Raw genomic sequence first — 24,249 nt, forward strand, 5'->3', positions numbered from 1 at the left:
GTGTTGGCAGTGCACGTGTCAATTAAGGTATTTTTTAAGGTCTCTGCCTATGTGCACGTTACAGCAGCCCAGGATGTCTTCCCAGTTCTGTTTATGCTAGACTGGCTGGCCTACCAAGAGCCCCAGAGCGGTCACATGATCGTGTCAGCCAGTCACAGGGGAGCCTGCGACAGAGCTGCACAGATGAGGCGCCACGCTGCCTTCTGCCTTCTGCCTGCCTGTGTGTGTTTTTCTTAATTGTTACATGACTGCATACTTATTGCCTCGCTGATATTTCCCCCACTCTGAGTCAGGGTTGTTCCCTGCTCACAGAAGCTCTCAGCTCTGTGAAGTCTGTGTAGACTAGAGTGTGTGTGTTTATGCAACCATCAAACTGCGTTCTAAAGGTAATCTCCTCTGAGATGTTCAAGTTGTTCACAACAACTTCATTTTGTCTACCGGGGCACATCGTTTCTCATTACTCACATTGTTGTAATCATTTTAGTACAAAATCTTATGAAGCATTTGAAAGAGGCATCATTTTGTTTGGACCAGTGTAGCGGCCTTTTAGACTAATCTAATAATGTGACATCCATCGTGTCTTCCTCCATCCGACACGATGGATGGATGGGTAAACAAGACATAGAACTTTCACTCTAGGGACCTTGTCTTTGTACCAGGTGAAACCAGAAATAAATGTATGTATTAAAAAGGTTAAATAATGTAACAAATGTACTTATTTGGACACAATGTTATTTTTGTTTACTTAACCTAAGTGTTGTTGCGGTTTTGTTAACCAAATGATACATCAACTGTAATCTGAGAGAACATTTTCCTTTCCAAGCATTATTGAGAATACAATTGAGTTTTATGGTAATATATGATAGGATAAATTACCTTAATACACAAAATTGGTCACTAATAGTTAAAAATGTAAGGAAGGCTACTGTAAGATGTAATGGGGTATACAATGACAATGCGTGCTGATACAACCAGTATTTTTCTTAAATGACTTAGATATTGTTGTATATGCCCAACACTGAGTGACTTCACTTGTTCCTACTCTACATTAGGTTTAAGCATGTCCCACATAAATATTTAAATGATTTTGTCAGAAGTAAACACAATGTACCTCACAAGGAAACTGATTGTTGTTCCGTCCTTGTGGTTCAGTTTGACTGACTCAGTCAGGTCACTAAATAAAAATGTTGTTATGTTGACGGGTTGAAATGTAAGAAAATGTTGGCTCAATTATCCAGTAATTACCACTTGTGGCCACAGTGGCTCGCTTTAATTAACGTAACAAATATACATTTCCATGGAACACAGCTTGAATTATCGTTGAGTCAACCTACTTTCTTGGAATACGATAGTGGGACTAAATTATTGCAATTAATGGTGAAATGAAATGTGAGCCTTCTGAATACTATCATTACATTATATGAGCTCCATTAGCCTTTAGTAGAAGCAGGAGCAGCAACAAGTGCAACCAATGGATAAAAAGAGAACTGGATACAGCATTGGAGGATGGGTCTCCAATGAAAGTTGTTCAGTGTCACATGAAGCCATTGTGTTTTCCTTAAGCCACACCTCCAATCCACTCCATCATGGTAGTGTCGTGGCCGGATTCAGCTCAGTCAACTAAATAGATAAGGGAATATAACTTTAAAATGAGGGCTATGTTACGGTGGGTGAAGCAAGCAGGACCCAAATGCAGATAACGCTGAAAATGCCTTTATTTCAAGGATAACAAAAAAATACTGGGACAAAACAGAACACTCACCGGTGAACTCAGTCACAAATATCTCGCATCATTAGGCCACCAGGGTGGGTGGAGGGGGTCAGGAGCACAGCGGAGGACCCGGAAGGGATCTCGGGCGGACGGCCCGGGGGCAAGGCAGAAGCCGAGAAGAGGGACTCGGGCGGACGGCCCGGAGGCAAGGCAGAGTCCAAGGTGGGGGACTCGGGCGGACGGCCCGGGGGCAAGGCAGAGTCCATGGTGGGGCGAAAGCCACAGCGGGCGAACTCAGGGGGCCGAGCATGAGGGCGAAGGCAGCGGCAGGAAGAGTCAGGGGGCCGGGCTCGAGGGCGAAGACCGCGGCTCTCAGGGGAACGGGCAGGAGAGTAGTCGGCGGGACCTCGAACGGGACTGGACATGGAACTGGCAGGACCCCCAGCGGAACCTCTAACGGCACAGGACATAGGGTTGGCAGGACCCCCGGCAGAAGAGTAGTCGGCGGGACCCCCAACGGGACAGGACATAGGGTTGGCAGGACCCCCGGCAGGAGAGTAGTCGGCGGGACCTCCAACGGGACAGGACATAGGGTTGGCAGGACCCCCGGCAGGAGAGTAGTCAGCGGGACCCCCAACAGGACAGGACATGGAGTTGGCAGGACCCCCAGCGGAACCTCCAATGGCATTTCAGTAGGGACTTGAGTTGGGACTTAAGTAGGGACTGGAGAGGGGACTCGAGAGGGAACTCGAGAGGTGACTCGAGAGGTGACTCGAGAGATGACTCGAGAGGGAACTCGAGAGATGACTTGAGAGGGAACTTGAGAGGGAACTCGAGAGGGGACTCGAGAGGGGACTCGAGAGGGGACTCGAGAAGAAACTGGAGAGGGGACTCGAGAGGGAACTTGAGATGGGACTAGAGTTGGGACTTGAGATGGGACTAGAGAAGGGACTAAAGGAGGGACTGGAGAAGGGACTAGAGAAGGGACTAGGGAAGTGACTAGAGGAGGGACTTGAGAAAGGACTTGAGAAAGGACTTGAGAAAGGACTTGAGTAGGGACTAGAGAAGGGACTAGAGAAGTGACTAGAGGTGAGACTAGAGAAGGGACTAGAGAAGGGACTCGAGAAGAGACTAGAGAAGGGACCAGAGATGGGACTATGGCAGCTGGGGCCAGAGCTGGGTCTGGAACCATGGCCGCTGGGGCCAGAACTGGGGCCGGGACCATGGCTGCTGGGGCCAGAACTGGGTCTGGGACCATGGCTGCTGGGGCCAGAACTGGGTCTGGAACCATGGTTGCTGGGGCCAGAACTTCACAAGACGAGAAACAGCCGGGCAGGGGAGGAGAAACACAAGGGCCACAGGTGAACACAATCAGACAACTAGACACACCAGGGAAACTAACGACAGGGGAAAAACACAGGAAGAAGGACCAGACAATATACCAAGAGGAAAACATGACAGGGAGAACAGCAAAACACCCAAAACAAGACATACAAAACGTGACATAACACAATAATCGTAACAGGCTATTTCTAAGTGTTCATACTGGGGGAGTTGATTAGGCAAAACAAAACAAAAGTGATCCACTTATTTATATTGTTTCTTTACCAATGTCAATGAAAAAAAACGTTTTGGGCCCAGCGACATAAAATGACTGAAATGGAAATTGTTTTCCACCGTTTGGCCACTAACGAAAAAATGTGTTTCCATGATGGCTCACTGTCTGGGGATTTGGTGCAAACCATTGTGTTGTTTTTCCCTGTGTGTCGCCTGTCAGGCAGCAGCCTCCTACACAGGCGTTGATCGCTGGCCTGTCTCTCTTTACAGTGAGCCAACCAGTGCTAATGAACACTCTGCACCATGACTGTTGGCTCCACCGGCTAGGCACCTAACTAACTGAGTAATCACAGCTTTCTGCTTCCAGTAGGCAGCAGAAACACATGTTAAAGCCTCGCCCGGAGCCAGGCAGGTAGCAGCCAGCCAGGCAGGGCAGCCTAAATAATGGCAGACTATGACAGATGCCAGATGATAAGAATCATAGCAGTGCAGGGGCTGTCTACCAGGCAGAGAGATACAAACCCAGCAATATTAGATATCCCTACAGACTGACCTAGTTTGCTTCTTGTTAGGTAGCTGGCAGTTTACTGCCTAATAGACATCATTATTTTACCTTTCTGCCAATTTTCTGAAATGTTCAAAATACATTGTCTTGATTATTTGCCCCTGGCTGTTTGAAACATGTGTTTATTCTGACCACCTACAGTGCTGCTGTACCTTTAAAAAGAACATAATCACTTGAACTGCAGTTTGTATATTGTCAAGCTTCTCTCTGGGTTAATCTATGCGTCATTGCTTTTGCTATCATAATCTTTCCGATGAAATGTGCCTAATAATATGTCTTTCAATCAATTATGGTTACTGATCCGTAGCTTTGTTATACATGCAGGTAAAATAGATTAACTATATCAAATATCAGATACATGGACTCAATTATTTATCTAAATATAGGACCTCTAATCAGTAACATTCTCTTTGGATTGGTCTTGTTTAAAAAGATGTGTTAAAACACAAACACAGGCTGAATTTGAATACATTGTTATGGTTGTTTCTTGGTGCCTTAACCCTAACAATATGTCATACAGTAAGAGTGATTCTGAGTTTATGCAGAAAACACTCAAAGGTTTCTGTGTGTAACTTGTTGTTACTTTTGGTTCAGTCAAGGCAAGTCAATCTTACCTGAGTAATTAATATAATACATTTTTTGCCAAATGAATTGTATTGTACTTAGCAATGCATAGTCCAGATGTCAGTGTAGAATCTCTTTAGTATCATTTACCCAGATCAAAAGACATTCACTCTCGGCTTTTAAAAATTATGAATGTTCATGGCTTTTGTGACTTATCGCTGCAAGTATTAGGTTAATTGGATTTCCCAGGGTCATGACCATCTCAAAACGTGTCTTAGCACTTGATGTGATAAATGTGTTCAATAAAACACAGTTCTATATGTTTTCAGCCCAGTAACCTTTGTAATATATTTGAATTGCATCTCAATACTTTGAACCTTCAAGGTTCAAGGTTCTTTATTTGTCATACGAACATACAGTTCCAAGAAAAAGTATGTGAACCCTTTGGAATTACCTGGATTTCTGCATAAGTTGGTCATAAAATGTGTTCTGATCTTCATCTAAGTCACAACAATAGACAAACACAGTCTGCTTAAACTAATACCACACAAACAATTATATGTTTTCATGTTTTATTGAACACACCATGTAAACATTCACAGTGCAGGGTGTGAACCCCTAGGCTAAAGACTTCTTCAAGAGCTAATTGGAGTCAGGAGTCAGCCAACCTGGAGTCCAATCAATGAGACGAGATTGGAGGTGTTGGTTAAAGCTGCCCTGCCCTATAACAAATACACACCAGTTTTGAATTTGCTATTCTTAAGAAGCATTGCCAGATGTGAACCATGCCTCGCACAAAAGAGCTCTCCGAAGACCTACGATTAAGAATTGTTGACTTGCATAAAGCTGGAAAGGGTTACAAAAGTATCTCTAAAAGCCTTGATGTTCATCAGTCCACGATAAGACAAATTGTCTATAAATGGAGAAAGTTCAGCACTGTTGCTACCAGTGTTGTCACGATACCAACATTTTGGTTTCGATTCCGATACCAAGTCAAGAATTGCGATTCCGATTCTTTTTCGATACTTTTCTTAAAAAAAAGGGAAACATTCTTAAATGTAATTATTGTGCTTTATTTCACACCAGAACCATAACACAAACTTTTAAACAATGAGAACAATAAATTAAATAAATGACTAGAATTTGTATTAAATACAATTTAAGCATCATCTGTAAACAACTTTTTAGTTTTTCACTTTTGGCGTCTTTTTTGTCAACAAGCAGCAATGCTTCTCGCTTTCTCACATGCTCTGGCAGCTAGCGCGTGCACGAGAGAGGGGAGGGACTGCAGGCACGGCTGCAGTGCAGGGAGTGGAAGCAGAGCGCTGAACACACACGGCTCTTATTAAAACAGCGCTTTCTCACCGGAGTACTTTTCCCCGTCATTCTTAAAGTACAGATACTAATGAAACGGAGGAATCGTAACGTTTTTAACGGCAGGGTATCGCGGTACCTTTCAAGTATCGGTACACCGTGCAACACTAGTTGCTACTCTCCCTAGGAGTGGCCGTCCTGTAAAGATGACTGCAAGAGCACAGCGCAGAATGCTCAATGAGGTGAAGAAGAATCCTAGAGTGTCAGCTAGAGACTTAAAGAAATCTCTGGCACATGCTAACATCTCTGTTGACGAATCTACGATACGTAAAACACTGAACAAGAATGGAGTTCATGGGAGGACACCACGGAGGAAGCCACTGCTGTCCAGAAAAAAACATTGTTGCACGTTTGAAGTTTGCAAAAGAGCACCTGGATGTTCCACAGCACTACTGGCAAAATATTCTGTGGACAGATGAAACCGAAGTTGAGTTGTTTGGAAGGAACACACAATGCTATGTGTGGAGAATCCAAAGGGTTCACATACTTTTTCTTGCAACTGTAGCTATAGAGTAGTTATGTCGATGAAAATCTTAGGTCACAGGCTTCTCCAACAGTGCAACACAATAACACAGATAAACAGAAAAATATAGTGCAAGTAAATATTAAAAAGTAAATACAAAAAGAAAAATAGTTTAACAAAAGTAAAATAGTGAAATAAGAGTCTATATGCAAGCTATTGGAATGATATATTAGATATTAGATAAATAATTACTAAGTAGCAGATGAATGTTATGAAATTGTTTCAGCAGTTCAGTTGTTTAACAGTCTTATTGCCTGTGGGATGAAACTGTCCCTGAGTCTGGTTGTTTTTGTCCGAATGCTGCGGTAACGCCTGCCAGACGGCAGCAGAAAGTTTGTGGCTGGGGTGATGGGGGTCTTTTATAATCCTGAGGGCTTTCTTCCTGAGCCGCTGGGAGTAAAGGTCCTCCATGGATGGCAGCTCCGTCCTGGTGATGTTCTCTGCAGTTTTCACCACCCTCTGTAGAGTCTTACGATTGAGGGCGGTACAGCTGCCGTACCAGGCCGTGATGCAGCCAGTCAGGATACTCTCTATGGTGCACCTGTAGAAATTGCAGAGTATCCTGGAGTCCATGTTGAACCTCCTCAGCCTGCGGAGGAAGAAGAGCCGCTGTCAAGCTTTTTGGTGATGGTGGTGGTGTGAAGAGTCCATGTCAGGTCGTCAGTGATGTGGACATCGAGAAACCTGAAGCTGCTGACTCTCTCCACCGTAGTCTCATTGATGGCGATGGGGGCGTGTCCCTCTCTCTGCTGCTTCCTGTAATCCACAATCAGCTCCTTTGTTTTGCTGACGTTGAGATGGAGGTTATTGTCCTGGCACCAAGATGTCAGGTTTTCGACCTCCTCTCTGTACGCCGTCTCGTTGCCGTCGGTGATCTGGCCGATGACGGTCGTGTCGTCAGCAAACTTCACGATGGTGTTGGAGCTGTGTGTGGCCACGCAGTCGTGAGTGAACAGGGAGTAGAGGAGAGGGCTGAGCACGCAGCCTTGAGGGGCTCCGGTGTTGAGGATCAGGGTGGAGGATGTGATGTTTCCCACCCGCACTGCCTGGGGTCTGCCCGTCAGGAAGTTCAGGATCCAGTCACAGAGGGCGCTGTTGAGCCTGAGGTCTCTGAGCTTGATGACCAGCTTGGAGGGCACAATGGTATTGAAGGCTGAACTGTAATTAATGAACAGCATTCTCACATATGTGTTCCTCTGGTCCAGGTGTGTGAGGGCAGTGTGGATGGTGAGGGCTATGGCGTCGTCTGTGGACCTGTTTGCTCTGTAGGCAAACTGCAGGGGGTCCAGAGAGTCAGGGAGGGAGGAGGTGATGAAGGTTTTGACTAACCGCTCAAAGCACTTCATAATGATGGAGGTGAGTGCTACTGGGCGGTAGTCGTTGAGGCTGGTGATTTTTGTTTTTGGGGACAGGAACGATGGTGGAGTGTTTTAAACATGTGGGTGTCTGTGATGTCTGTGAACACCTCAAGCCCAATAATCCAATTTGCCGTGAGTGAAGTTATGGCTGCAGTCATTCTGTTGAGTTCTGTTATATTGTTCATCCTTTTCACCATTGCAGAGCACTTAGTAACATCAAGAACCTACTTACAAGTCCTCATCTCAGGGCAGAACCATTGTAAAAAACTAATTTAATCTGGGTGTCAATTCAAAATCAATGTGTGGAAAAGAGTCATTTAATATAGTTTGTGATGATGTCTTGCTATATAGCACATGGAGCGTTGGTGGGGGGGGGGCATACATCCTCAAACAGAAGGCCATACAGCCTGAGGTCTAAATATAATCTACAGTTAACACCATTTCTTGTTATTTATTTTTTATTTAATTTTCATCATCACTGATCTCCCCGAAGTATTATGTAGCTACAATACAACATTTTAATAAATTATTCCTTTTAATAAATTCAAATGATAGCAGACATTTTGTTTTTGTCTGTCAGCCAATTTATCCCGTTATTAAAATTGTATTATGACAGATTAGTAAACAATTTATGGGTCCATTTATAATTTTTCTTTGAACTATTGCCATAGTGTGTTAAACCCTTATATGGGTTTTCCATTCTGCCATTAAAATACTGTGTGCAGCCGCCTCTTATGATAAGCTGTTTACATGCAGGGCGCTGTCACTATAGAAGGTTATAATCTGATTCATGTGATCTAAAAATCTTTGTTTTCTATTTACGTCATTTCATCAGCAGACATTCTTGGTCCATTAAACCCTTCACTGTATTTATAAAATGACATGAATTATGTTGTGCTCTGCTACCTTGTAAAGTTACTGTGTGAAATTGATATTCTCCTTTTGATGGCATCATTGTACCTTATGACTGCGCCTTTTTACAGCTGTATTTTGGGGCGATAAAAGAAATACAGGACAGACGTCACATAAGCACAGCACACTCTGTTTCCTTCTTTATCCATGGTAATGGTTACCCTGGTGACAGCATCTCTGTGGTTGCTGTGGAGACGCAGCAGCAGAAGCAGCCCTGCTGTCAGGCTGAATAAGGCGGTTGATTTACTGTTACCTCAAAAAGGTTCAGTCTCTGCATTGTTTCTTTTCATATAATGATTGTATGGTGGCCGACAGGTGCAAAAACGCCCAAAACATTTCCATTAGGAGAAATGTGCTGTACTTTCAAAACGATGTAAATATAAAAACACAAATGCGCCAAAACACATGCAAATACAGAAACATCTTCACCCACTTGACAGCACATGCGCAGCATTTAGAAAACATTTGCCGACTTGACGAAAGATGTGCTGGGTTTAGTAAAATCACTGCAAATACAAAATGCTGCAAATATAGTCCGGCAGTGGCTCAGTCAGTAGGGGCTTGGACTGGGAGCCGTAGGGGTCGCTGGTTCAAGTCTCCGAATAGACCCAAATATGGAGTGTGGACTGTTACTTGGAGAGGTCCCAGTTCACCTCCTGGGCCCTGCCGTGGTGCCCTTGAGCAAGGCCCCTCACTCCCATTTCTCCCTGGGTGCTGTACAATAGCTGCCCATTGCTCCTAGTAGGATGGGTTAAATGCAGAGAACACATTTCACTGTGTGTGCTGTCTTCATGTATGTGTGACAATTACAGAGGGTTTCATCCTCCGATTCTTCTTCTTTCATCCTCCGATTGTTCAAATGATAAAACTCTGCAAAAAGCTCAAATCACAATGGAAACGGGGAAACTAAAAAGTGATGCACACAGCTGGGACCAAAGCTTGGGGATTATAAAGTTAGCATACTGTCCCTCACTCAGTTATTCTGTTTCATAATTGTAAGTGTGTTGTCAGTTTATTTGAAATGACTAAATGATCTACGTTATTTAGCTAGCTAACAGCAGGTCTGTAATAATATCAGCAGGAAACGTGTGTTGTTTAAATTAACTTTCATTTTAGGTACGTTTCAGGTGACCTTTTTCTCTCTTCCTCTTTGATTTGAGGACATTCGGCTATTGAAGACACCAAAGGCTTTAAGTAGAAACTGGACATGAATGGTTCAAAAATCTCTCAGGTACTTATTTTGTTTTCTCAAAAACATGTCTAAAGCCTGAAAGGCCAAAAAGCCAAAACTTCACTTTAAGTGTCCTGTTGGCCATCTCCAGTGAGGTAACAGTGAAACAGCTTGACACGGATATTGACAAAGCAATTATTATATATTTTGGGCTGAACACCCAGAATCCTTGATGTAAAAAGGCAAATGACATTTCAGCTTGACATTTTCTGACTTTTTGTGTTCGCCCGCTCTCATACAAGTCCAAAGAGCACAAAGACAAAAATAAACACGCACACAATTATCAGTCTAGCAGGGCTCAGTAGAATAAAACTTGATCTAACCAATTAGATATCTATTTTCTTCATTACGAGCTTTGTTCTGTGTGAGCCTTACATCAGCTATTCTTAAATGATGCCAAGCAACATCAGTCCAACTGCAATGTGAAGTTCAAAGTAGATTCTATGTGACATTCACAGACATCACATCAAGTCAAGTTGGGTACATAAGAATTATATGCATGACTATTTATGTGCTAATTCTTTTCAAAAGGCATAAATTAGAGAATTCAGTCATGTCGTTATAATCTACAAGTGTAATTTCCTCATGTTTCTCACTCCTTGGTACACTCTTTTTTTAAATTATTGACGCTTTCATCCACCAGATGCCTGAATAATAAGTTCAGTCCTCCAGAATCTTCCGTGTAGGTGGAGCTGATCACATTTGGTGCTTTATCTTGAATCATTAGCATCCATCAATTCAACTTGTCCGTACATGAAATCACTTGTGTGGAGGTATCAAATCTTCGCATTGTGTCTATTTTCCCATTTAACATAACTATTAAACCTGAAAAAGTGCCTTCCTTTTTTCTCACTGTTTAGATAAAAAGATGTTCTGTTGCAGTCAGTTCCCACACTGGGGAGTTGTGGTTGTCAGGCAGTTTTCCTCACACTTTGGCAGTATCACAGAGTGATGTTGGCACACTTTGTCCTAACTCTAGCCACCACCATCACTTCAGAGAATAACAATTACAAACCATTTATTTCTGCCACACTGCTTGTATTAACCACAAAGAATGAGATCAATTACTAAAGAAAAATGTTAGCTACCCATTTCTCTTATTAATGGTGTGATCTCACACTTAATACCTTTTACTTATTTAATCGTGCCTGCCATTCATCCAACATAACCCCAATTTTGAACATCAGTATGGAAATAGCTGATTATAGATTTTTTTCCCGTTCATTAGCAAACATTGATCCATTTACCTGACCATCCAAATTGTTTCCTATTACTTCATCCACACAAACAGATGGATGCCCTGAATAGATCCAGGAAATGGCCTCACTCTGTTGGACAAAACCAACTGGCTTGGGACCATCCTTACTCCCACTGAGTCTCGTAGCACTTCTAGTATTACAGCGCTTTTACAGTTATCCAACCCTCCCACTCTTACCTTTTAATCTCAAGCCTTTATGATTTTAAAGGAAAACACATTCAAACACTTTGTCACTGAGAAAATAATCCTATCCCTCAGCCTACACTCTTTTCTTCAGAGGCCTTTATCACGTCATTGGACAGGTGGACCTTCAATGAAAGTTAAACACATAGGCTAGAAGTGCATTTTTTTATATATTGTCTGTGAGTCAAATGACTGTTTACTCGAATAATTTGTCATTATGACATCACCATCTTGGTTTTTGGCAGGCTTAATCTTGTTTTGTTTTTTTAACCAGTAAAGACAATATTTGGACGACAGGCTGAATACAACTGAACTCTGAACAAGAATTTTCCAGGGGACCAAATTGTCAAAATTAACTTTAAAGCAACTGCAAACACAACTGAAAGGTTAATCATTCTCAGACAACACACTAACCGGAGAACACTGTATTGCGGTGACCTGTCAATCACAAAGTAGCCTCACCCTTAGGCATTCCCTGATTCATCCTTGATTTTACCTTAAAGGGGACAATAATTGAAACAATGATGCTACATTTAGACATTATGCTGTATTGAAGAAGACTTGAAACTAGCAATTGAGACCATGAATTTATTAGGAGATTAAATGGCGAGTCATTAGGAGAATAAACATGGAGTCCGGTCATTTTCTCATAGACTTCTATACAATCAGAATAGAAGTCTATGAGAAAATGATATTCAATTTAAATTCTCAGTCAGTTTCTCCTTGTTTTGAAATAAGACATATTACAAGTATATGCAAGTATACTTTGCAGCCCTAAGTGCTAGTTGGCTATGACTGTATTCACATATTTTCTATTAGTTTCACTTCCCCTAAATCTTGTAATATGATGCCATAATTATGTGCATCTTCTCAGTAGCTCGGTGGTTAATGAGCCCAGCTCTCGGCACATTGTGTTCTCACATTCTGAGGCTGGAACAGTTTCTACCAGTAACTAAAACTAACACCACTATTTGGCATGGACTAATGAGGTGGACATGAGCTACAAAACTCTTCATCATTCTAAATAATTCCTCTGTACTGCAGCTTGATGATGTTGCTGTATCGAAGAAACCTGCCCAGAACAGCTCTCAAATGGAAATTAGCATGTTTTATTTTTCATCAGCCTGTTGGGTGATTACTATATTGAAAACCTGACACCAATTGGCTAGTTGGCAGATTCAACGAACCAGACTTTTCCCTCTGAGTTGCATGGAGCTGAGGACCAGCTGGCTCTGTACCATTGTCACACTTCCTAACCACCAGTCAAGGTGGCACTACGGATCAACTCTGTTTGGGAGGTATACCACAGGATCGAGGGAGGCAAAGCCATATATACAGACCATAGACATTCACGGTCGTATCATCCAGCCACCTGGGAACGACTAATCTGAACACTCTGAAAGCTGGTAGTGACCTGGCAACGCTTTACATGCTTGTGTTGACATTTACAGAGTTTCAGCGGGGCATCAGTGGGCACTATGCCAACTGGCGGGTACTACGGTCAATATATAACGTGATGTAAAATCCTCGTAAATGGCCAGTAGGGCTTTGTGCACCATTTCCATGTGCTGATTATCATAATCTACCAAAAGCTGACACGGAAATAGACAAGCAAAATATATAAACTAGGTCAGTTCTGCTATGATCCACACTCACCCTTCTTCAATCCACACTTTCTGTTCTACCAACCATCCATCCATGCAGTCCATATTTGTTCTCAGTGGAGGTTCTTCTATCCCAGTGTTTTGTCAGAGGTCTGATGGTAGAGTCACATATGTTGCTCTCAGCCTGAGCAGATGGCTAGCTGCTGGAGGAGAAGACTCTCAAAACACTGCTAACAGCTAACTGTGCAGGCCTTCCATCTATCCATTCATCCTTTCATTACTCCATTCAACCTGCATTATTAATGATAGCTGTCAACCCACATATGTTAATTATCTCAAATAACTATAGATGATCTAATAAGAGGCCCCATTATGGACCCAGTTTATGGTATGCATTACTTATTATTAAAGTATAGGTTAAAAACGGCTGGAAGAAATATTACTGGTAAAGTGTATAAGTGCACATGAACAATCAAAGATGAAAACATAGAAATACAAGACACAAAATAATAATAAATCATTAGAATAAATGTTAAAAAAAAGTCAAAGAGTATGATTTAAAAAGCCAAAGACCATCTTTGATTAATTCAAAGAGCTGAGCAAATTAGCTTTTGGCTCCTAAGTACCAACATCCCGAATAAAAAGAAGCATTACTAAGGGTAACTTGGGGGCAGCAAAACAATAACGCTCTATCTCCATTAAGTTGGACATATCCGATAGTCTCAGATCAAATGTAACACTCATTTAAAGTCATGTTTCTGTCTAGCTGACAAATGTTAGTTCAATAATCACTGTCTTTTAGCTCCGTTTTGGTCTCAACTAATTCCTAAGGGAAAAAAACCGTGTGGCATAGTAGTACAATTATGGCGCATTTCCACTACATCCCGGAGCCCGTTTTTGGTTACGTTTCCACTAGGCGTAGTTCCGGCTAGCGGGTACTTTTTCACAGTTTTATGGCTCTCCAAAATCGAGGTTCTTTCCGGGCCAACAACCGGGCTGAGTATGCTAAACTAGTGAGAGAATCGCTGGCAACTACAACAAAATGAACATATTTGACCGTGATTTAATTGTAATACACGTTTCAAAATGATGCCGAAGTAACAACACACTGATTCCGGTTAGTAAAAACCATGAATTAATGCTTTGACAAGTCTGCAGACAGACGGCAGGCAAAAAACCTTTTTAAAATGCGTGTTTTCTAAATGGAGATCGGCTAAGCTAACGCAGTATATGCTCCGACCGTCCACACCCACAACAATGGCCTATACAGACATAAATAAACCAGCGACAGTATTCGCCATGACACAGACAGTCTGTGGTTTGTACTTGTTTAACTTTTGTCTAGTTTCTGAACAGATATGAGGAGCTGTGAGCTAGAGTGCTAAGAGCTAACGGCTGATGTTTGGTTTTGTGTTTCGCATTGAAGATGACGTCACGGCTCCGCCTACACTGCGTTACTATAGTTACTACCCCAGTTCCTAAACTGTAATGGAAACGCAGCATAAAGTGAGCCTGGCCTAACAAGGCCTAGCCATACCATACCAAGCCGAGCGAGGCCCTGCAGTGGAAAAGCGCCATTAGTATACCGAGGCTGTCTTTTTTAAAACGGCTTCCTGCCGATGCTAGAAATGAGGTTGATATGAGCAGAATGTGCGGGACAGAAAATCAAAACAAATGGCTAAAAGATGCTAAAATGGTCTGTAGAGCTATATGAAGATTTGCAGGTACAATTCTGAGTAGGATGATAACTTAATGAGACTGTTTCACATTTAATAATATAATCCTTTGGTCCATTGTTTATATAAAACATGATTAGTGGTACTTTAATATCCCATTGAAGTGAAACATCAGAGTTTGTTTTGTTTTGTAATTCCACACATCGTCCCTAGCCTATGGTTTTAGGACTCCTGCAGCAAGTCACACACTCTTTACTTAAACGTGACACTTTTTCTCGAAACAGTTAGATGTATGTTAGCAAGAGTGCTATCAGTATTTATTCCCAACGCAACACTAAACACGGAAGAGCTATTGCATTTCCAGATAAGATAAATTGCTTCAAAAATGAAATATGACATGTCAATTAAGTTTAACAAGCTGTACTCGGGTATTTTACACTACCATTTCTAACTGTGCCCTTCTCTAATCAAGCTTTGGATGGACCCTGTGGAGGCTGACATATAAATGTTGATGACATTTATGATGTGACGCCCTATGACAGGAAACAGATTGCTTAGTGATGGCTCTTAATAGCGGGGTAGCTAAGGCAGCTAAGCCCAGAGCTGGTTATGCTAAGCCTCTCTCGTTTAGAATCACTGTCTTTTAATTAAGCAATCCTCTGTAGAGACATAGAGAGCGTGGGAAGTGTGGGACCCACGCATACACTTAACAAGGATGAAATGAGTGTGCGCTCACAAAAATACTCTGCCTGGCACTCGCTTTCCACTTTCAATACTTAAAACAGAAGTCAGGCTCGAGTGATGGCAAACCTTTTAAATTCAGAACCAACGAGCAGATGCAATAAAGCGTGACACAGTGAGGAAGCCAGCGTACCAGTTAGCCGGTCAGCAGTGTTTCTTTGTTTTTTTTCATCTTTCAATCCCACTAAGGCAAGGTGCTTTTGAGACTGAACGTATTAGGCAGGATAATCGCCTCAGTCTGCCAAACCTTCAGGCTTTGTGGAGGCTACACACAAGATGAAGACAGTTCACAGAATAATGATAAAGGCCGAAGCTAAAGGCATTGACTGGATGCTATCTCTGCTGATCCATTACAATGCATCTAACTACTTGCTGTCAAATGGAAATAAATTACTGCATAAAACTGTCATTACTCACAGCGAACTTTGCTCGGAAAAACATATTTCAGCCTCATCAGTATTAGCTATAAGCTCAGAGGCTGAGTGGTTGTGTATGTTCTAGGAATAATAAATCCACAGGCTAGCATGGCTAACCTAACAGATCCGATTAGTATCTGTGAAATCACAGCTGATTAGGGTGTGTGTGTGTGTGTGTGCATGTGTCCTAATGTATACTGGAACATCTCAATTAATTCCCTATGCTGTATCCTCTAAAACATAACTGACCTACTTTAGACATTATTACTATTTTTCCACAATGTAAGACTTTTTATTTAATCCCTTTGGATAAATGTGTGTAAGGCGGATGAGAGAAAGAGAAATAATATGCATATTTAAGCATTTGAGAGTGTGTATGCTCTCATGATGAGTGTGTGTGAGCAGAGCAGTTTTAAATCTCCTGGCCCTTGAACAGTTGTACGGGCACATTATGAGGACTAATGATTTGAAGGCTCCAGCTGTGTGTGCATGCATGTGTGTTTTGTGTGAATTGAAGATCAAATGTTAGATAAGATAGGAAATAACTACAATTGAAGTTATAGTATGCATGCACGATTAAAGAGTTCTAACTAGCCCCGTGGCAAATATCTTTGTCAGTTTTTATCATATTTATCTTACTCAAAGAAAACATCAACTGTTTGACTAGTTTCCTCATGGAAACGGTCAACATTGTCTTCTTGTTTATTCATCAGATTATATTGAACATTTAAGTCAATCTAGTCTAGCCAACATTTCCTTTAACTAAGCCAGTTGCTTTCATTGTTAACTTTAACTTAAGTATATTACTCTTATTTAATGTGTCAATAGATAAATGTCCATGCCAACAGTTTTGATAGCGTCTAAAGTCTAAAAATATCTACGAAGGGCACAAAACACAGGAGAAACGTGACGCGCAAGAATCCGTTCCACTCCTTGTGTGCCTTTACCCTTTATACCTCCGCAAAATGGGCTCAAAGACCATTCGTACCACTTACCTAATTATTATGTTCTTTATGTGAGTGTAAGTGTGGTCAAAAGAACATGTCACTCACGGGCTAACCTCCACTATCTTTCAATGGCAAGAATAAAAGAACAGATGAAAGCAGTCTGGTATAACTGTACCATCACCGCCAAAGCTCTAGTGAACACACCCACGAACAGTGACTGAAAAATAGGACACAATAAACATGAAAAATACAGAGACCTTACACTTGGTACCTAAAGTTTTAGTTTATGAAATGAACACCGGTAGGACAAATGATTCAAGGAGTGCTCATAATGTTCCTGCTGCTCAAATGAAACACTAACTCTGATTTTCCTGTATCCACTCCTTCCTCCACCTCCCTATCCCTCATGTTTCCTTTACAGCTGACGGAGGTCACCATGAGAAAGTGAGACGGGCTGTCCGGCCTCTGGACCCCGCAGTCCCCATCCCCTGGTCTGGAGTCAGAGCCGGGGCTAAAGGCAAAGCTGTGATGGATGAGGGTAAAGTGTTTTCTGAGGCCGGAGCAGCAGTTTGGACTGAAACAGAAGCAGGAGTCCGTGTTGGGACAGATGGCAACGTTTTCGCAGGGGCTAGAATTATGACAGGAACCTTGACTGAAGTTGGGGCTGAATGGAGTCCAACGGATGCTAAGGGGGGTGGTCTGCCAATGATGCCCAGTAACCCTGAAGCTTTTGTGGGGCCACAGAGCCTGCAGACACGTGGAGAGGGCCAGAGAGAGCAGGCAGCCCCTTCCATTCTGGCAGAGACACCAGTGCTGGGAAAACCTTTAGGACTGCTGTCTAAAGCTGCTTGGTCCAGAAGTTCCTCTTCATCCCCATCCAAGGCCTCCTCATCCTCCTCTTCCTCTTCCTCCTCCTCCTCCTCCTCCTCATCTGCAACAAAAACATCCTCTTTGCCATCCTCCTCCTCTGTAGCCAGCAAAACAGAGAGTGAGACGGCAAGATCAGAGAACGTCTCTCTAGTTGTTGTCAACAGCAACTCCTCCAGCAGCAACAGCAGCTCCACTTCAGGTACAGTGCGCGATTGTTCTGTCATCTCAACTTCACATTGTCATTAATCATTTGCTTAAGCCTTATCACATGCAGCAATCTTTGTTTAACAATACCAGGTCTGTCAAGATCTGATTTATTCACATACTGATACAAATGTGCATAGGGCTTTAGACAAAGCTTTACTTTTAATTTAAAGATTTTGGAGGGTCTTGTTTATTTCTCAGCCTTTATAAACCCCAAAAAACCATAGCAACATCGTAAGTGATGGATCAAGCAGTGTTTAGCATTAAAGCATTCTCTGCTAATTAGCGTGCTACTTACATCAGTAAACTAATGTTACTTCCAAAGCCAAGAAATATGCAAGAACAATAAAGGTTGACATTTAAGTTAGAATGTTGACCATCACCTGGTAGCATGTAGCTTTAGTCTCAGTCATAACATAATTTTACCCTTTTACCCTTACCCGTTTAAAGCTGATAACATCTTCTGGCAAAAGTCATCATATTAGCCAACAAATAGCTTACCCATCATATTGAAATAATAACTTGGCTATGATTTATAAACTAAAACACATTTTCATGGCATTTCCATTGAAAACGTCATCAGGGCAGAAAGTTCAGGTTCAGCCTCAATATATTTGGGGAGAATTAAAAGGAGTCGTCTTTATTTGTAGACAGCCAAGCCCCCTCCTGCGTGGTGAAGCATTATATGCTTACAAATAAAATGTAGGATATACAGGCAAACAATAATATGTACAGTGTTAATAGTTTACTGTATTATTAGTGTCTAATATTACTGGGGATTTCAGAATGGTACTGGATTTTGATTTATTGTATCGGCTTCATATCGCAATATATTCCTGAAGTCTGAAATGCAAAAATGTCCCACATTAGGGTAATTCACCCTACATTTAATCATTCAAACAAAATCATATTTCGTTTCTTTTTAACGAAATAAATGTGGTGTAATCCACATCATTTACTGTGTTAATTGTTTACTGTAGTATTGTGCACATTACTTTTCGCTGCTTGTTGCACCCCTGGTTAGAAGCTAAACTGCATTTCGTTGTCTCAGTACCTGTAATATGTGCAATAACAATAAAGTTGAATCTAATCTTGAGCAGGAACACATGTATTTACTTAGTACATATCTGACATTAACGATTAAACACATTTGTGCATTCTTTAAACCGAGTCAAGCCGAGTCCGGAGGTGGCGGCACATTAAAGTGTGCACCTGATTGTTTAACTTGAAGGTGCCTGATGTGAACATTTCCAGAAGAACTCTAGCTTGAATGGCCTTTGTATGTATACAGTAGGCCTACAGTATAGCCCAACCATTTACACCTTCCTTTTTTCCCGTCCAAAGTTTGAATTGGATAAAGGTAATGGTTATCGATGGTGCTTTTATAGCCTATTTTATAATAACTGTGTGATTTATATTGCTTTTCAAATGCATATGGCCACCCATTTACACTGCTCTTCCCGTCAAGAATATGAATAGAACTTAGTTAGATCACTTTACATTTCTGCGAATGAATTTTTAATCACACACGTCTCCCCGTCCCGAAAATAATAAATAAAATAAAAAAAGGAAACAATTTTCAAGTTCAGTTTTCACCATTTTATTTAAAATAACTGACATAACAGACACCATACTGTAGGCCTATCTGCTGCGGAAACCAGGACGAGCTATTTCGGGATCTGTTTTTCGGGGGCTCCTCAGTCTCTCATTTACCCGGCTCCTGATCTTATGCCACTGGTCAATGTTCAGATTTGGGAACCAATTGGAAACATAGGACTCAATCTTTTTCAACCTCTTGACGGGAAAAAAGGAAGGTGTAAATGGTTGAATGATAAACAGTGAGGAGGGGTACAGTATGAATACACTAGATATACACAGCAGCCCAGCCTGTGAGCAGTATGAACACCAATGAGCACTCAGCTCGAGATACCAGCGAGTCGAGAGAGAGAATGATATCTGCATTTTGTCTTTTGGTTTGATTAGGACACATCCTGGGGATTGTGTTTACAAACATTGACCAGACCGTTCACCAGCCCCCACCCCCCATATTGCCTATGCTGTCCTGTGTTGCGAACTCTTTGTTTAAAACGAATTGGCCATCGGAATGTGTGGAGGAATTCTCCCAAGGGGGATGGTCACATTTCACAGCTCTCCCCCCCCCCCCCACTCCTGTGATCTCCCAACCCCCAGTCTGTAGGTTTGTTCGCATATTTCTATGCCGTAATTAATACTGGTCCTCTCACGCACATACATTCTCCTTACAGTATACATACATATATGAGTCCGTGTATCTACGGACCATTTGTTTTTCTTTATTAAAAAAGTAAACGGAAGAGCGTCTGAGAGGCGTTTTTGCCCTTTTGCTTTTTACCTTACTAAATGGTCTAATGGTCAGTGGAGCGAGGGGGGAGGCCCGCGAAACTCACGGAAGTGATTTCAAAACAAAAGGCACTCGTTTGCTTGGAACAAAGAATACGGCCAAGACACACATTGAGTCCAGAAAATGAATGTTATTAAGGGCTGTACATTTAATAAGCCTGTGTCTAAAATTGACAACAGGCTTATTATATTTACAGCCCTTAATAACATTCATTTTCTGGTCTCAATGTGTGTCTCGGCCGTTTTCTTTGTGATCGCTAAATTCCCCTTGTTTCCTCTTGCATACATATATTGTCCTCAGACATACATACATTATTCTCTTGCATACATATATTGTCTTCAGACATACATACATTCTTCTCTTGCATACATATATTGTCTTCAGACATACATACATTCTTCTCTTGCATACATATATTGTCTTCAGACATGCATATATTATTTTTCATATTAAATGTAAACATTGAATGAATGTGCATGAGAGCTAAATGTATAAATACGAGCATTAAAATATATGAATATGAGAACAAAATGCATGAATGTGTGAGTGACAATATATGAATGTGTGCATTGAAATATGATAATATGAGAGCAAAATGTATGAATGTGTGAGTGTAAATATATACGTGTGTGAGAGTGAAAATGTATGTATGTAAAAGAAGAATACTGTATATGTGTCTAAGAGTGAAAATGTATGTATGTAAAAGGAGAATATGTGTGTGTGAGAGTGAAAATGTATGTATGTAAAAGGAGAATATGTGTGTGAGAGTGAAAATGTATGTATGTAAAAGGAGAATATGTGTGTGTGAGAGTGAAAATGTATGTATGTAAAAGGAGAATATATGTGTGTGAGAGTGAAAATGTATGTATGTAAAAGGAGAATATGTGTGTGAGAGTGAAAATGTATGTATGTAAAAGGAGAATATGTGTGTGAGAGTGAAAATGTATGTATGTAAAAGGAGAATATATGTGTGTGAGAGTGAAAATGTATGTATGTAAAAGGAGAATATGTGTGTGAGAGTGAAAATGTATGTATGTAAAAGGAGAATATATGAGTGTAAGAGTGAAAATATGCTGCATTTTGAATGTCCACCGGAAATATCAAACATTTAATAAAAGTGAAAAACAATTAACAAGACTTAACGTATTAATAAAAATGTATTATATTTATTCCGTTTGGATGTAGGATTTTTGACTTTGTTTAGAGTAGTGATCTTCTCTGCAGCAGAGAGCTAAGCGCTGTCAGACCGGACCTAACCCTGAAAAGTATTATCATCTGAAATTAATCATTATGTTATTAATATTAAATACATATAAGTATTTTTACAACTTGTATTTAGAAATACTCTGTTGTAATTATTGATGCATAAATGTGTTCATCCATTCAATGTGGCATCTGCTATAATGGGGTTAATGTATGATATTACTTAATAATACAATACATTAGAATATATGATATGATAATTACATTTGAGTTTTATTCATTTCTTATTTCATAGTTTCTCATTATTATTATTTTTATTTTTATCACTCATCTTATTTTTGATTTTATTAATCTGTGCTATCCTGTTTTTCACTCTCACTACTGTGTAAAAACACCCCAACAATATTACAAAAAATATACTGCATAAAGCAAACTATTTTTCATTATAGTAGCCTGTGAAAACCATACAGTAACAAATAAGTGATTAAATGCTACAGTATACAGCAAACACAACTGCAGAGCTGCAAACATTGCAAACAGACTAAGTTCTACAACACTCAGTTGTCTTTGTGTATTTGTGAATGAAGCGCCATCTCATGGTTAAATCCTGTAATTGAACAAATGGAGAACTTTGGCAACGCCCTCTAGCAATTTGGCAACACCCCAAGCCACTGGGATCCGCTGGGTTTTTGACTGGGACACACCCATGTGAGTCCTATCTGGAGTGCTACATCTGTAAACACAACTAAACTGCATAGCAAAGCTGTGGCTTGTGTTTTTGGGGTAATAAAGTCCAAATCATTGTTGGGTTGTCACCCAATGATTGACGTCTGAGGAAGAGGAAAAATGTAAATTATACCTTGTTGAGAAAATGCTGCATCTCTTGCATTTATTAAAATTATATAAAAAGTAAACACTAGCTCTCTGATGCCCCTGGTTGACTGTCTTAATGACATAAAGGCCTGGATGGCGCTAAACTTTTTAAATATAAATGAGAGCAAAACGGAGGTAATTGTGTTTGGACCAAATGGTGATGTCCCTTCCATTGACCTGGGTTCCCTGCAACAGTATGCAAAAACCATGGTCACAAATCTGGGTGTCAAAATCGACAGTGCTTTTAAATTAGATAAACAGATAAACTCTGTGGTTAAATCCAGTTTTTATCACTTTAGGCTCCTGTCCAAAATTAAACCGGTTTTATCCTTTTTAAACTTTGAGCGTGTAATTCATGCCTTTGTTTCAACTCGTTTCGATTATTGTAATGCGCTTTATGCCGGCCTAAATCAGACCTCACTGGCCAACCCAGTCTCACGGCATTTCGTGTTCACCAACACGATTTTTAATCTATTGATTCGTGTTCACCAACACGATTTGCCCCTTTTTTTCGTGTTGCACAGCACGATTTTAAAAGCAATGTATTTCTACTGCCTGCAGCACGTCTTTTTCTCTGGTCGGGTCGTGGGAGACCGGAAGCTGTGTGGTTCATAAAAACATGTTCTTACTCAATATCAAGCCACAATTATTGCTTTTATTTTAAATCGTATAATTTCGGACTTTTGTTGCCGTCTGTGAGGAAAATAAATGGGGCTCAGAGCCTCAGAATACGGAAATCTGTATTTTAAAATATTTGTTTCCTTCTAATTCGTTATTCTTTCAAAATAACACACTGTTATTTACTCACCAATAACACACAATTATCCTTGCTTTTATTTATTGGTTTAATTCCATAATCTCGGGCTTTTTTGGCCTCCGTCAGGAACTGAATTTCAAAATAAAAATAACCGGAAACAGACGTAGGCCTATAAGGGACATTTCGAGCATCATTGCGATTGTCAACATTTCTGAGTTTAGGATGGCCGAAGACACTACACTACCCATAATCCCCAGCTATCGTTTAGGACTACAGTCCCCGTAAGGTTACGCAGAGCGTCAAACAGCTGTGTGAAATGGAACGAAACCACGCCAGACTATCCAAAACTGGAATCGAACGCCCCCCCAGAACTAAACATGCTGGCTATTGTGTTTCGCAAAATGTTCTATTGGACGTCTCTACTGAACGTTTTTGTTTTTCCCACAATTAGAAGTTGGAAGTATTAAACACATTGTTGTTATCAAATGTAAAACATATAATTAATAAATGGGTGAAAATCGATTGTGTCCATAATGCGCAGCATGTCATTCTACTCCACTACAATTCAGAGGTTAACCTGGTATTTTTACTCCACTGCATTTATTTGAGTTACTTTGCAGATTCTGATTAATTATGTGAAATATAAACAACCCTTAAATCAGACTTTAGTTACACTTGAGTAAAATTCAGGTAAGGTGATTGTCAAGTGCCAACAATCAGGAGAGATATTTGATAGTTGGTGCTTGAGAAGACTAAACATGTATCTGCAATTGACATGAATGGAAACGAGTAATAAAGTATATTCATTACTCATTATTCTCTACTAATAGTTAATTAAAGACTGTATATTATGGCTATTTTGCACATCCCTTTCAAGATTTTCAAAGGTTTATTGACATATCATATACACAACTACGGTGTAGTTATGCAATGAATGAAACACTTGGGTCACAGGTTCCTCAACAGTGCATTACAAGACATCTATCAATATGTGTGTACCTCCACCATTAAACTGTCATATTCTGCACATTTCTTATTCTATCTACATACATACGAGTATAATTCATGTGTATAATATCAGTTAAAATAAGTGCTTCAACATAGTTAACATTGCAGGAAAGCAATATATTAGACGTTAAGTACTTTGTCAGGCTTAATATTTATCTGTAGATAGATACCCCCAAAGTTTTTTTCTTATTTAAAAGAAGACCGTAATCTGTTATTTAATGTTTAAATAAAGGTTAATTCATTTTTCTGTTTTGCACCTCCTCCTATTAATATCTTTGTACATTCTGCACTAAACTGTTTTATTGTAGAGATCACTTATAGTATCTTCTTGATT

The 24,249-nt window shown here is 40.6% G+C and overlaps 1 protein-coding gene across 6 annotated transcripts in view; it reads left to right on the forward strand.

Annotated features, from left to right (window-relative positions):
• kiaa1549la (KIAA1549-like a) overlaps positions 1–24,249 on the forward strand; it is a 161,656-nt gene that overhangs the window by 33,864 nt on the left and 103,543 nt on the right. For all 6 annotated transcript variants that reach the window (XM_034238661.1, XM_034238662.1, XM_034238664.1 and 3 more), the window contains exon 2: positions 17,042–17,689. In XM_034238661.1, the coding sequence (XP_034094552.1) occupies positions 17,042–17,689 (648 nt within the window). The remainder of the gene's footprint in view (positions 1–17,041; positions 17,690–24,249) is intronic.

The sequence above is a fragment of the Gymnodraco acuticeps genome, unplaced genomic scaffold (assembly GCF_902827175.1).
Source record: "Gymnodraco acuticeps unplaced genomic scaffold, fGymAcu1.1, whole genome shotgun sequence".
Classification (NCBI taxonomy): Eukaryota; Metazoa; Chordata; class Actinopteri; order Perciformes; family Bathydraconidae; genus Gymnodraco; species Gymnodraco acuticeps.